The following is a 15,418-nucleotide window of genomic DNA, read 5'->3' as shown; positions in this document are numbered from 1 at the left end:
TCACTCAGGCACTACCCATGCACTCATCTAATCACCCAGGCACTAGCCTTGCACTCATTCTTTCACTCTGGCACTACCCATGCATTCATCCAATCACCCAGACACAACCCATGCACTCATCCAATGAGCCAGGCACTACCCTTACACTAATCCATTCAATCAGGCACTACCCATGCACTCATTCAATTACCCCGGCACTACCTTTGCACTCATGCTTTCACTGAGGCACTACCATTCAGTGATCCAATCAACCAGGCCCTATGTATGCACTCATGCAATGACACACACACTAGTCGTGCAGTCATTTAATCACCCAGGCACCACTATTACAGTCAACCTTTTACTCAGGCACTACCCATGCACTCACCAAACCACCTAGGTACTAGCCTTCCACTCATCTATTCACTCAGGCACTACCCATGCATTCATCCAATCACCCAGGCAGTACCCATGCACTCATCCAATGAGCCAGGCACTACCCTTGCACTCAATCATTCACTGATGTACTACCCATACACACATACATTCTCTCAGACACTACCCATGCACTTATGCATTCACTGAGGCACAACCCATTTACTCATCCAATCATTCAAACACTATCCTTGCAATCATCCATTCTTTCAGACATTGCACATACCCACTTCCATTCTCTCAGGCACTATCCATGCACTCATCCAGTCAACCAGACACTACAAATACACTCAAGCAATCGCATTCATCCAATCACCCCGACTCTCCTATTACACTCATGCATTCACTCAGGCACTACTCATGCATTCATCAAAATTCAATCACTATCCTTGCACTACACCATTCTCTCAGGCACTACGCATGGTCTCATTCTATCACTGAGGCACTACCCATACACTCATCCAGTCACCAAGGCACTACCCATGCACTAATCCAATCACTAAACCACTACTAATGCAATCATCTAATTACTCAGGCACTCTCTCAGGCACTATGTATGCACTCATTCAATCACCCAAGCACTAGTATGCATTCATCCTATCACCCAGATACTACCCTTGCACTCATCCAATCACTGAAACACTACTCTTCAACTCAAGCATTCACTCAGGCACTAACCATGAATTTATGCATTCTCTCAGTCACTGAGCTTGCACTCATCCACTCAACCAGGCACTACACATGTACTCATCTCTTCAATCACACACCACCCATGCACTCATAAAAACGCCTAGGTCCATCAGAGATAATGTGGATAATGTCATCAGTGATGTCATTGGTGATGTAATTTGATATGTCATTAGGTATGTCATCAGTGATGACACCGATCATATCATGAGTGATGTAATATGTGACATCATCAGCAGTGCATTGCGGGGGCACAAGTTATAGTTTGCTCAGCTAACTATAACAGCTGAATCTCTCTGGTTTTGAGTGAGTGAAAAAACAGGCAAACTATAACGTTCCTGTAACCTGTTTTTTTCCCGTGAATTACTAAGGTTTTTTAAATGCTAATTCCCAGCAATAATGTTTAACGTTCCTGAAACCTCTGTTTTTTTCAGTGAATATATATATAGATGCACACACACACGCCCCCACACACACACACACATACACTTAATATTATTCCATTGTAGCACAAAACAGGTATGTATTGATGATTAGAACAAAGGAATGTTGAGAGCTCCTTTGATCTAGCTCCAGGCTTATAATGGCTGATGTAAGTCTGGATCTCCAACTTTCCAATGTTTATCTTCATGTTTCTTCTTTTATGATTTAGAACATTCTATCCTTAGTGGGCAGAATGTTCTAAAAGCCTTATAGCCCTTTTGCATTGGGCTATACTGGTTGTTAAAGCCCAGTGGCTGTGGACCTATAACTTGGGTTCAGGGCCTTTAACAACTTGTGTAGCCTTAGGCTGTGGTTAAACGGCTATATTATTGAGAGATTGCTCAAACTTGAATATATAAACGGAGCTGGACAATGCCAAGACAGAACAGTCTCTGCAGGTGTGTGGTACCTCACGGCGCAATATGGGCAGGATGAAGGAAAAGGACCCTAAATCTCCCAGGCAGGGACTACTGGACCACTATACCAAGTCGGCCCCCCACCAGATGATGAATTTGTGGCCACTCGTTCGGACACAGCCCTGTTGATGCACGCAATCCAGGCTTCCCATGAGGCCCTTGAGAATAAGATCGGAGCGGTGGGCACGGAAGTAACACTCTTACGCCAAGATCTTCGAAATTTGGCAGAAAGAGTAACAGAATCCGAAACGAGGCTGGGGAGGCTGAGGATACAATACAAGATATGAGAAAAGGTATGGCGGAGCTTCAATCATCTCATAAATAGCTGCTGTGGAAGATGGACGATGCAGAAAATAGGGCAAGGCACAACAACCTCTACTTTGTGGGTTTTATAGAGGGAAACGAAGGTACAAATATGGCGGAGTTCCTGCACTCTTGGTTACTGCGCACTTTCCCAAAGGATAAATTCTCTAACTGCTTCATCATAGAAAGGGCTCATCGAGCGCTGCTGGCCAAATCAATGGCAGGAGCGAGACCTTGGCCAGTAATAGCTTATTTCTTGAATTTTTTAGACAGAGACATGATTCTCTGGAAACTAGAAAACTTGGGGAGATCCACCTAGACAATGCCCAAATAATGATTTTCCCGGACTACAGCCCGGAACAGCTGATGCTCTTACGGCTCGATAAAAGCTAAATTGAGAGCCCTCCAAATCTAGTACATGCTATTGTTTCCGGCCAAACTAAAAGTGATATACAAGGATAAGACCCACTTTTTTCAAAACCTGGAAGAGGCGTGGCAATGGTTGGAGGAACGACCTTCGTTGACGCGACCCACTGCTGGTGCCCAAAGGACAGATGCTGCAGAGAGGCCTAAGGGAGGCCCAAAGGTGCACCAAAAAAACAGAGGACGCGGCAGAGGCATGGGGAGCGATTTCCAGGAGCTACTCCATACCCCAAAACTGGACCTGAAAGGAGGAGACGTCGGAGTGATGGTTCCCTCGACTCTAACGGGCCGACGGGGTCCCAGTTCCTTTGCCTTACAGAGAAATCATGTTCAGATGTGGAGGAAGATCCTCAACTTTCTTCATCGGAGGGGGAGGAGTCAAACAGACAGTCACTGCATCCTTTGGCGGTTGAAATAAATGAGATGGAACACAAGAGACAGACAACATGGCGACTCAGGGGGAACGCCTGGACTCTAACTCGTGATGCAGGGACCGAAATGGCTGACCAAGTATTTGTAGCGTTCGCTTGGAGCACGCTAGTTGGACACCCCTCCTTGTTTGTTTTGTTTGTCTGGTCTTTATTCTTTTTCGTTCTTGCTTGGTCTTGTTCACCCCTTTACATGTTGTCGCTTTAAAGGTTTAGAGTGGGCTTCTCTTCTTCTGAAAGTTTGGGACTGGGTGGGCGACAGACCTCCATCACTCGAAAAGCTCATTCTCTACCATTTGGCCGGATATGGGACAGCGGAGGGGAGGGAGGTGGGAAGGGGGGAGATTGATGGGGGGAATTTAACTGTTTTTTGGGGAGGGAGGGGGGGGAGGGAATGGTTACATGTTTGATGGGGATTACAGTTATATTTTTAAGGCATGCCAGAGATGGGATAATTCCATACACCTGTATACTAGACACCCGACTCCTGACACCACACAAGCATTTTACAACTGATGTCTCTTGTAAAGGTGGGTAGCTCCCAGGCTGCTTCGCGAGTAAGTGGCTGTTTCAAGATCCTTACATGGAACGTGAACGGCCTGGGCAACAAAATAAAGAGGGGGCTGGTCCTGTCCAACATGAAGAGGGTAGATCCAGATATTTTCTTGCTACAGGAGACCCACCTTCAGGGCACGCAGTGCAGGTTTATGGCGAGAGGACGGTATAAAGTTTTAGCCCATGCCGGATACACGACAGGCCCCAGAGGGGTTGCCATCCTAATTAAGAAATCCCCCCCCTTTGTAGCTACCTGGACATGGACGGACTCACAGGGAACGTACGTGGGGATAACGGGAACCTGGGGACGCCGGAAGATCACAATAGTCTCAATATATGCACCACCGAAACTTCAAGCTAGAACCCTAACTGGTCTAGCTGATATCCTCCTGGACACACCAGACACATTACACATGGTGGGCGGGGACTTTAATGACGTTATGTCCTCTCAGATGGATAGGTCAAGGGACCGACTTGATGACTCCATAATGTCCCCCCTAGCTTGGACCATTTCCACACTCGGACTAACAGATGTCTGGTGATGGTTACACCCGGACGCCAAAACATACTCATATTTTTCGGGGGCACACAAGGTGTATTCTAGGTTAGATTATGTCTTCCTTCCCCGACATGCCCTTAGCATTGAGGATATTCAGAGTATCAAGCACGAGGAATCTCAGATCATTCACCCCTTCTGTTGAGATTGGGTGGGGGACATAAGGCAGGGGGCAGGGGATGGCGTATGATGGCGTGGAACCTCCAGAATTAGGACCTGCAGCGGGGACTCAGGGCACATACGAAGGTATACTTCACAGAACATATAGGATCAGTCCAATCAGGTGTAGTTCTCTGGGAAGCCTTTAAGACCATTATGCGTGACAGGGCCCAAAATAGGATAGCGTGGGAAAAAAGGAAAGTGCAGGAAGAGCTGCATGCTCTGGAAACTCACATCCTGGAGCTAGAACGTAGGCATGTGGTAGAACGAGACACAGAGACACTTCGACTTCTAGTGGACAAACAGCAACAGTACAAGGCCCTAGTGATGGATGAAGCCAAAACACAGGCAAAGGCGACCCTTTATAGATTATATGATGTAAGGGATAAGTCTGGAAAGCTCCTGGCGTGGTTGAGCCGTAGTGAGTAGGATGCCCGCTGGGTAGAACAGGTGATTGATAGGCAGGGACGAACCAGGCGGAACGATGCCCAAATAGTCCAGGCATTCGCCACCTACTATGAGGATTTTTACAAGGCTAGAGATCTGGGTGCACTAGAAGATTTACTGCCGTACATGGACAGCATTGAGACCCCCATCTTAACCGAAGAGGACCAGCTAAGCCTTGAAGGAGATATTACAACCACTGAGATCAAAGAGGCCCTAGCCAGACTCCGACCAGGGAAATCCCCAGGCCCAAACGGATTTCCCGCTGAATTCTTTTAAAAAACTGCATGCAGATCTACTTAGTGGCCACCTATTGATCATGTTCACAGAGGCAGCTCAAGAGGGCATGCTACCACCTGACCTTCGCATGGCCACAATTATTCCTATCTATAAACAGGGTAAACCCCCGTGGAATGGCGTCCTATCGCCCCATTTCTCTCCTGAATGTGGAGGTCAAACTCCTGGCAACGATTCTGGCTCTTCAACTGCGCCGGGAACTTTCCGACCTGGTCCACTTGGATCAGACAGGCTTACTGCCAGACAGGGCGATCAGGTTAAATCTTAGGAGAACCCATAACTGGCTGATGGAGGTGCGAGATCGCCAGGAACCACATATGTTTCTGTCCTTAGACGCTGAAAAAACGTTTGACGCAGTACATTAGCCCTTCCTTGAAGGAGTGTTACCAAGTTTGGTTTTGGTCCCACGTTCAGGAATTGGGTGAGACTCCTCTATACAGACCCGCGAGCCAGGGTAAAAGTAAACAGGGTGTTATCAGACGATTTCCCCATACAGAGAGGGACCCGACAGGGCTGTCCCCTATCCGCGTTACTATTCGCCCTTACCATTGAGATAGTGGCCTGTGAAATTTGACAGCAAAAAGAGATAAGAGGGTTTAAAATTGAGCAGACGGATACATTCGAGGAGAAAATATCACATTATGTGGATGACGTCCTCTTGTATGTCACTCACCCAGCTAGTACAATCCCAGTGTTGTTTACCCGGCTGTGCCTCTATGGCTCCTATTTGGGATATATGATAAATTGGCACAAGTCGATCTTATATAGCCCCAGGCAGGGAGTGGTTTGGCCCCTCTTGCCCGGTGCCCTTCGGGTCACGGGCGAAGGGTTTACATAACTAGAGATATATGTAACCACGGATAGAAAACTCTCCTACCAGAGAAACATTCAGCGAGTGCTCATAAACTTTGTTAATGATGCCACTAGATGGAAGACTCTCCCCCTCACGATTTTAGGCACGTCGCAATGTTCAAAATGATAACATTGCCGCACTTTCTCTATGCCCTACAAAATGAATATTTCCCCCTCTCCCGACAGGTTTTTAAAGATATAAATGCCAAGCTCCGGTCATTGCTTTGGCTGGGGAGATAATCCAGGATAGCCCTAGATACACTGCAAAGGAACCAATACAATGGGGGGATCTCCTTGCCAAATATCAAAGCATATTACTGGGCAGAACACTTATCACCGATAAACGAATGGCTTCACGCTCCGGCAGATCACCCCACGTATAAATTAGAGAGAGGGACAATGGCGCATCGCACCTGTTTGCATTATATATATGGGGGTAGAGGGGAAGAAAGTCTGCACCCAGCAACGGGGGTTACTATGGAGGTCTGGGAGAGAACGACTAAGACGATTGGCTGGACACACAAACCAATGAAACAGACCACGATATGGTCCTGCTTATGGCTAAAGGAACTGCATAAGCTGAGGGGGTTTAAAGGGTGGGACGACATTGGAATCTCTATATTAGGAGACTTGCCAAAGAGGGGAGACCTAAAGTCCTTCCAGACACTGAGGCTGGAATACGGATTGCACCACATTCAGTACCTGAAATATGCGCAACTGAGCCATGCATGGAGGGCAGAGAAGGCGCTCTCCTCTCCCTTGCCAGAGTATGCCCCGCCAGAGAGCCGCTTACTACAGGAGCAAATCCCATGCAAAATAGTATCTCTGACATATAAAACTTTCATCAATATTATGCCTGACGGACTAGAGAAGCTTAGAGAAACATGGGAACAAAACCTGGAGGAGATGGACACGGTGGACTGGGAGACAGCCCTGATGCATACTAGGGAAGTTGCAATTAAGTCCTGTCTCCGGCTTATTCAATATAAAATTCTCCATAGGGTATATTACGATAGACTACGGCTGCATTGTTTGGGGCGAGCTAGCGACACTAACTGTCTGAGATGTGGTCATGCTAAGGGGGACTTTTATCATACTATCTGGGAGTGCCATATAATTCAGGAATACTGGGCTAAGATACTGAGGAAACTGAGTAAGGCTCTACCGGTGGAGCCCAAACTGGTGCTGCTGGGAATAACCAATGATGTCAATCTGAATCGCCCACTCCTGATTTTGTAGCACTAGCATTAGTGGTGGCTAAGAGAGACGTGGCCCGGGCGTGGGGCGCTCCCATACCTCCTTGAATAGGAGACTGGAGAAGGGGCATGGATATGTATATGGCAGCAGAGAGGGTCACATACAAAGCTTGGGGATACCCCAAGAAGTTCACTAGAGTATGGGGGAAGTGGAGACAATATCATGGCCTAGAGGGGGGACTGTGAAACGAGGAGGAGGGAATTATCTGTTATCCATGTTGCATGCGGGTAGGCCACCACACAAACTTTGCACTATAGAGACTTGTGGGGAACCATTTTATAGATTTTTCGTGTTACTAGTGGGAATGCGGGTCTGGCAGGAGGTGGGAGGAGGGTGGAGGGGTGGCGGGGTATGGGGGATGATATGACATGCCTGTTATGTTTATGCACTTTAAAAAGCAAATATATATATTTTTTTAAAGAATTAAGGAAGAGAATTTCTTGAATATATAAAATGAATTGCACAGGGATCAAGAAAACTAAGCATTCATTAATAGTTAATGAGTAATGGAGCAAATATGAACATGAGCAATACAACCTGTCTAAACATATATTAAGGATGTTTTAGTGTAGATATATATTTGAAATCACTGTCAAGGATAATGGGTAATGTCCGTATTTTGGCGCACATTCAACATTTCTGAGTGATGATGCAATTATCAGGATGCACTGCTTTTCTTTGCAAATCATCTCTTCTTTTCTACTCGCCACCCCTTTCATCCCCTCCTCTCCCCTCCCCTTGCCCCCTCCTCTCCCCTTCTTTTCCCTTCCCTTCCCTTTCCTTCGCTCCCTTCCCTTCCTTCCTTCTCCTACCTTCCCCTCCCATCTCCTTGTCTCCCCTCCCAACCCCTCTCCTCTTCTCTTCTCTTCTCTTCTCTTCTCTTCTCTTCTCTTCTCTTCTCTTCTCTTCTCTTCTCTTCTCTTCTCTTCTCTTCTCTTCAAGACTTCTTACTGAAGGTGCAAATCTGGACCAGTACTTATGATTTCTCATTGCACTTACCCATGAATCCATCTATGCACTCTAATGCCAATTAATTAGCAGTCAATTAGTCACTCACTAGATGAACGTTCTATGCGGTCATTAGATCAGTAAAACCCTAAATTGTTCCCTTATTTACTCACTCACAAAGACATACACATTGATACAACAATTAGTCACTCACTAGATGTATGTTCTATCCCGTCATTAGATCAGTAAAACCCTTAGGGGCAGATTTACAATAACTGGCGCATCCCCCCCGCACCATGGGGCAAAAACGGCACAGATGATTGACGCATCTGTGCCGTAAAGGTGGCGCATTGCTGGAGTTGCAAATGGGTCGCAGGGATGCGCCACGTTTACGCCGCTGTTGCGTGAAGCAACGGCGGCGCAAGTCCGACATAAATCTGCCCCCAAATGTTTCCCTTATTTGCTCACTCACACAGACATACACATTAACACAACACATACACAGAAACACACCAATCCATGAAGAAGTACAGTCTTTTAAAAAACGTACTGATTGACCTCGTCGTGCTTGTTTTTCTAGCATTAGATTTAATCAAATGCAGCAAGAGCAAACTCAATTAGAAATGTATCCTGCTTGTTTTAGTCGGTCCGACTGAGGCCAACACCACAGTGACGTCTCCCTTATTACAGCAGTGCACTTTTATCATTTAGAGACTAAATGAATGATTGTAAGCTTAGGGCAGATAAATAGCAGGCAGTAGTTTTTCTTACCAGTTGCCCATGGATTGAAAAGCAGAGAGAAGTTCCCTATTTCAAAGGTGTTCCCTGCTACTTTCAGTATCAGTGTGTAGCACCCAATGATGGCGTTTGAAGGAGTGTAGATGGTAACAGTCTTCTTATCTGTTAACCCAACGGGTAGTATGTTAGCACTCCAGGCTTCTTCGCGCTCGGAGGTGGGAGCAGAGATTTTAATCTCTTGAGTTTGTAGAATTTTTTCTGAAAAAATCAAAAAGTACACATTATTTCTCATCCAGACCTGGATTCTAAATGTGGGCCCGATTCCCAGAACTAACTTAAGACAAAATCCTAAACTTACTTCTTTTGCTATTCACAGAAGTTAGGCTTTTGTCTTAAGTTCGTCTTAAGACAGACTTAAGCAGACTTAAGTTAGGATTTTGTCTTAAGTCTGTCTTAAGTCTGTCTTAAGACAAACTTAAGACAAAATCCTAACTTCTGTGAATACCAAAAGTAGTAAGTTTAGGATTTTGTCTTAAGTTAGTTCTGTGAATCGGGCCCACTGTTCTCTAGACCATACTCTGTCATTATATAGGCCTATCACTTTTCAAGACCTTTCCACATTGATCACATTAACACATAACAAAAGTATAAATGAATGCATTGGAAACACTAAAATTGAGTGTTCTTAGTAGTGTTAATACTGAGTTTAAAATACAGGCTAAAAATATGTGAAGTTGAAACGTTAAGGTACCATCGGGATACAGAGCCATGGTACAACACTGCAGATATCAGGTGCGTTGTACTTCCTTCACTCTCAAGAATATGAAGATTTTGGAAGACTGGCATCGTTTTTTTTTAACACGTTTGTTGCTTTATTTCAATAACAAGCACTGCCACAGGAGCAACTTCAAGCATGTATTCATTCCACTTATAAAAAAGAGTTGTAGTATATATTTCAGTAAGTACAGTTTACAGCATCAAAATGAGTACGTGCAGTCTTAGAGTTGTAAAATACATACTGAGGCTGTCGTATTTTCCTCTTCAGTTTACCAGTCATTCCAAGCCATTCTTGCATGTCCTCCTGCAATCAGCCATCATTATGAACCATTTTCATCTTAATTTCCTCAGCTATTATCCACTCACGTGTGTGGTTTTTTTTCACAATGCAAATTTAGGGACCCTGGGGCAGATTTACAAGCCCCATGTGCCGCCGGTGCATCACGTTGTGTGACGCACCGGTGGCGCAGACTGCCAAGGGATATTTACAAGCACAGGTAAAGTCACCCTGCGTGACTTAACCTGTGCTTGTAAATAACGCCCCTGTTCACGCAACACTTTGCGTGTTAGGGGCGGGACATGGGTGTTGCTGTGGGTGTTCCCACGCAACACCCATGTCCACTGAGGCATTTTCCAGATTTACGAGAAATCCTAAACCTGGAAATGCGTCAGTTTGTGCGCCACCTTAGGGGTGGCGTAGCCAAGCAAAATGAGGAAAAATGTTTTCATTTCTCCTGGGTTTTTCCTCTTCCAATGCGTGCTGCATTCTACAGCATGCTTTCAAAGAGTAAAATGCCTGCAGTGATTGCTTTTGTGCAGGAAGGGTCCCTTCCTTCACAAAAGCAATCTCCCCATGGTGCAAGCATCCTTGCACCATGGTGCAAGGGTGCCTGCGCCGGCTCATGGCAGCTGTTTCTGCGCCAGCGCAGGTGAGAGCACAGGAATGCAACATATCATTGTAGATATGTCCCATTCCTGTGCTCTGAAAGTGCTGCAAGGGCTTGTGATGCAGTGCTGCAGCACTTTCTTGTAGATCCACTGTGTCTGCAATTACTGGTTGTATGATGCAACCACGGATGCCTAAAAAATACAGTCTGAACTACGACTGAGTCTTTACCATGCATGCCTTTACAATGAATTTCATTTTAAAATCATGATAACTAAAGGAATATGCATGGCTAATTGCAGACCCCAGAACCCTGCCATGTGGCCTAACACTTGATACCCCAGCCCTGTAATCCACCCCGCCCCAGCCCTTAAAATGACACTGACTCCTTACCCTGAGTCCTAACACTAAACCTGCAAAACTACCATGACCCCCCTGCCTTAAGCCCTAAAACCCTGCACACTGCAAAGAAATCTTCCCTGACCTCCACGCCCTGAGCCATAAAATCCTGCTTTCTGCCCAAAAAACGAACCCAACCTAACTAAATGCCCTGGGTGTGGCCTAAAACTGCCCCCACCTATGAAAACTGCCCCTTCCCCTCTCCCCTTAGCCCTAAATCCCAGCCTCGCATTTAAAACTACCCCACCCTCCACCCTGAGCCCTGAATCTTTGCCCCTGCCAAAAACGACTCTGACCCCCCCATCCTGAAATCTAAAACCAACCCGCCCTGCCCGTCAAACTACCCCTAACCCCATAAGCCCTAAAACCAACCCCATCCTGCTTTTAAAACTACCCCATCCCTCCCTCTGCCCTGAGGCCTAAAATGTTGCCCCTGCCAAAAAAACTACCCTTACCCCAGCCCTAAAACTGACCCCACCTGTTCCTCTGCCTGCCCATCTAGACTGCTGTCTACCTTAACCACACACACGCCTGATTTAAGGCAGATGTGTTGTTTAGGCAAGCACTGTTCCTCTTGTGTGGAAATGGCACATGCGGCTCAGCCTGTGTAGTAAAGGCTGTTTCCCCCAGTCACAGCATTATTTTTCTGTTTTGCTAATAATAATGTTAATTCAACAAATCTATAATGATAGTTACTATTTTTAGGTTTTGGATGGAATCCTAATATGTAATGTGTCAAAGAGCAAGCCACCCTCACTGTCAACACCCTTGTCAAGGCAACCATCACTTATCTCAAGTAGTCGCTGAACATCTGTCAACCCAAACCATGTGGAGGAAATCCGCCTTATCCTCTCTGCAGTGTGAGCCAGCAGCGTCCCATCCTTAAGGGAGGGAGGGGCCATGAACCCTCACCTTTTGGACATAAAGAGTGTCTGTCAGGCTGAGCATATGTCAGCTTGACAGACTGTCTTTATTTTCAGGTAAATCAGCCAGGAGCTAAACGTGCACTGAATGTACAGGCTTCTGGCTGCCTACTCTGAGCTTTGCGGTGATGAGGGAGAGCTTCAGTGACAGCCTCGTACCTGGGTGCTTTAGTTTTAAGCACTGAAGTGCTCAGGGTCGAGTGCCTATCACTGACACCTTGTTACAGAGTGTGTGGGGTCAGTCAGCAGTCTCTCTAACTCTGTCCTACTCTGTGATGAGGTATGGACTGCTGCCTCTCCTCATTTTCTGACCTAACTTCAGCCAATGAGGGAACGCAGCAGTCCCAACCCTCCTGTCACCTCCGAGGCTTCCCTCCCTGAGAGAGTCTTCAAGAGTGAGCGACTTCAACACGCAAAGAAAAGAAATGAAGGAATTTGAAGTGAAGTGCAGGAAAGGGGATCGTGTACTCAGTGAAGGAAAACAGATGTACTTAAGAAGTAGGAGTTACGATCCCTCGAGGTGAAAAAACAGAAGAGTGTCAGTGCAGCGCAAGGTTGATAAGAATAAAGGAACCAACTGTCACCTCTGAAAAACAGCCGTTATTAGCAGCCCAATTCGTGGAAGGTGGACGTTGTGAATTTAGGAGAGCGGCGATCTGAGGTTTGTGGTTCATCATTTAGCGACTGTGGAACTCTGCGAGTGAAAAAAATCGACGGTGAGTCACAGCGCAACCCTTAGCGGAATGAATGTGTAAAAGACTCTCAGGCACGTATCTCTGTGACGGACGACAGACTCTTGCTGAACTCTGTCGGGGTCATGAGGCAAAGCGATTGAGGAGGTGAACGGAGTGGGAGCGGCGCCTTGGTGATTGTATTGCCCAAAGGAATTGGGAGGGATGAAGGGGGCAAACAAGACCGACTACCATTTTGTGTGTAAAAGGCCGCTTTATTTGAAACAGGTGCACATCACATGTATTAACCCCTGGCAACCGCCTCACAAAACTAAACCTCTCTAGACATCTAGTTACCTGACCCCTTAGGTTTGTGTCTCCCTCCACCCCTACGATCCCCACATGATACAATCCCCCCACCCTGCATATCCAGATATACAAATTCCATAACATCGTCATGTATCATTTTCTCCCCTACATCTTAACTCCAAACCTTGTAAAACCTGCAGACCTATCTGCCTTATTGCAACTGTAACTAACCCCTCTAATGTAACTCCACAACTGTTTTCCCTTTCCCCGCTCCCGCTCCCCAAATCCCCAAACATCAATATAAAGACCCGAACTCCAGCCAAACTTGGCCAACATCAACCCAAACTCCGCCTGCACCTGCTCCAAGCGACAAAACCATACAGCAAAATTTTTCCCTGTGCACCTGTCCCAAACACATGCCACCTGCCCGATATTAACCGCCGCCAAACTCCACCCCCCCGAAACCCTCACTTAAGGGTGGGCGGGTGGGACAAGCTACAGAACTACACACCCAGCCACCAGGTTACAATACCTAAAATGGTGGCTGGGCGGAAACGGAGGCCCGATAAGAAGCCGTTAATTGGGCTTATTCAGTAGGATTTGGGCTGCCTTTGGGCTCTCCCAGGCAGCCCATCCGGCGGCAAAATGGCCGCGCCCATGAAACCCCTTCCCCCTCCCAAACCTGCCCGGGGGGCAGACCTCGAGGCTCGGCTGCCCCCCAAATCCCCCTTGGGAGGGATGAAGGGGGCAATCAAGACCGACTACCATTTTGTGTGTAAAAGGCCGCTTTATTTGAAACAGGTGCAAATCACATGTATTAACCCCTGGCAACCGCCTCACAAAACGAAACCTCTCTAGACATCTAGTTACCTGACCCCTTAGGTTTGTGTCTCCCTCCACCCCTACGATCCCCACATGATACAATCCCCCCACCCTGCATATCCAGATATACAAATTCCATAACATCGTCATGTATCATTTTCTCCCCTACATCTTAACTCCAAACCTTGTAAAACCTGCAGACCTATCTGCCTTATTGCAACTGTAACTAACCCCTCTAATGTAACTCCACAACTGTTTTCCCTTTCCCCGCTCCCGCTCCCCAAATCCCCAAACATCAATATAAAGACCCGAACTCCAGCCAAACTTGGCCAACATCAACCCAAACTCCGCCACCCAGGGAAAGTGGGGTAGGTGGTTACACCTCATCCCCCCTTTCCCTGCCCCCCCACCCCCGCCCTTTCACTTCGCTGCCCGTCACCAACACCTTACTCCCGTCGTACCCCCAACAACTTCGCCAACACCTCCCGAAGCTCCAACAGGTATAGATCCATTCCCATCCGGGACAAATGTACTCCATCACCTCTAAACATCTCCGGCGCATCATATTTAATGTCTCTGTGCCATATGCGCGTGAAACCCACATGACGACAAAAGCGAACCATCTCCACGTTGACCTTCCGCCTCGCCTTGTCCACTGCCTGCGGCTTCACCGCTCCTCGCCACACTCTGCGCGGGACCAACTCGGTCCACACCACCGTACACCCCGACCAACACCTGCGCAGCTCTGCCAGATCCCGCTGCATCGCCCTCATCAGCACCAAACCTGTCTCCCGCACCAAATCGTTCTCCCCCAAATGGAGGACCAACACGTCGGGGCACCGCCCCCCGCACACTAAACCATTCAGGGTGGTAACCAACTCTTTCCATCTCATCCCCCCCCTCCCTGCCCAAAACACCTTGAACAAATCAGGATTGAACCCCAAACCATCCCCAAAATAGCTGTCTTGCGCTTGCAGCTTCGCCCTCTTCACAAACGAGTGACCCACAATCCAGATCAACATCTCTCGGGACGAGGGTCCCGCCACCGAACCTGGAATGAGAAACATATGTCAATCAACACTGTCCCCCCAATGCCAAAACACGCGCACGCGCCGGGTCAGCTCCGCGCACGTAGCGTTGATAACAATCTGACGTCCACCTACCCAAGCGCATGATGGCCCCCCTCCCCTGTCCCTGACGGTGCGCCTCGGATGCCGCCCCAATTCGAAAAGAATGCGTGCCAAATTTTCGCCCATCCACTCCCAATCTCGCCAATGCCTTCCGCAACACTCCCAACAGCTGACGCCCCGTCGCCCCCTTCCCATTCGCGTGCCGAAACACCAGACCATTCGCATCCCCCACCGCCATCCATCTCCTGCCCCAAAGCACCGGGCACTCACCGCCCTCCCCCTTTTCTCCATGGTCACCCAGGCCCCCACACTCCTCTGGTCCGTTTTGGACTTTCGTAACCACAATCGCACTTCCGACTGCGACACTCGGACCTCAGCCCAATCCACGCCCCGCTCAGCCTTGGAGCCCAAAAGCTCCGACACCCGAAAGGCCCCCGCAAACATCCACACCATTAGTGTCCCAAACAAGCATGCCTCCCTGTCATCCTTGCACACACGCGGCAGCATCAGCACCACTCTGCCTAACATTTCCACTGACACC

General features: G+C 47.7%; 1 protein-coding gene across 1 annotated transcript in view; it reads right to left on the bottom strand.

Moving 5' to 3' along the window:
* Positions 1-15,418, bottom strand: part of LOC147705957 (protein-glutamine gamma-glutamyltransferase E-like) — a 160,493-nt gene that overhangs the window by 125,932 nt on the left and 19,143 nt on the right. The window contains exon 2 of the mRNA XM_086932421.1: positions 8,994-9,218. Coding sequence (XP_086788547.1) covers positions 8,994-9,218 — 225 coding nt within the window. The remainder of the gene's footprint in view (positions 1-8,993; positions 9,219-15,418) is intronic.

This window comes from Lissotriton vulgaris, chromosome 7 (genome assembly GCF_964263255.1).
Source record: "Lissotriton vulgaris chromosome 7, aLisVul1.2, whole genome shotgun sequence".
Lineage (NCBI taxonomy): Eukaryota > Metazoa > Chordata > Amphibia > Caudata > Salamandridae > Lissotriton > Lissotriton vulgaris.
This window is presented reverse-complemented; position numbering and strand designations above follow the sequence as displayed.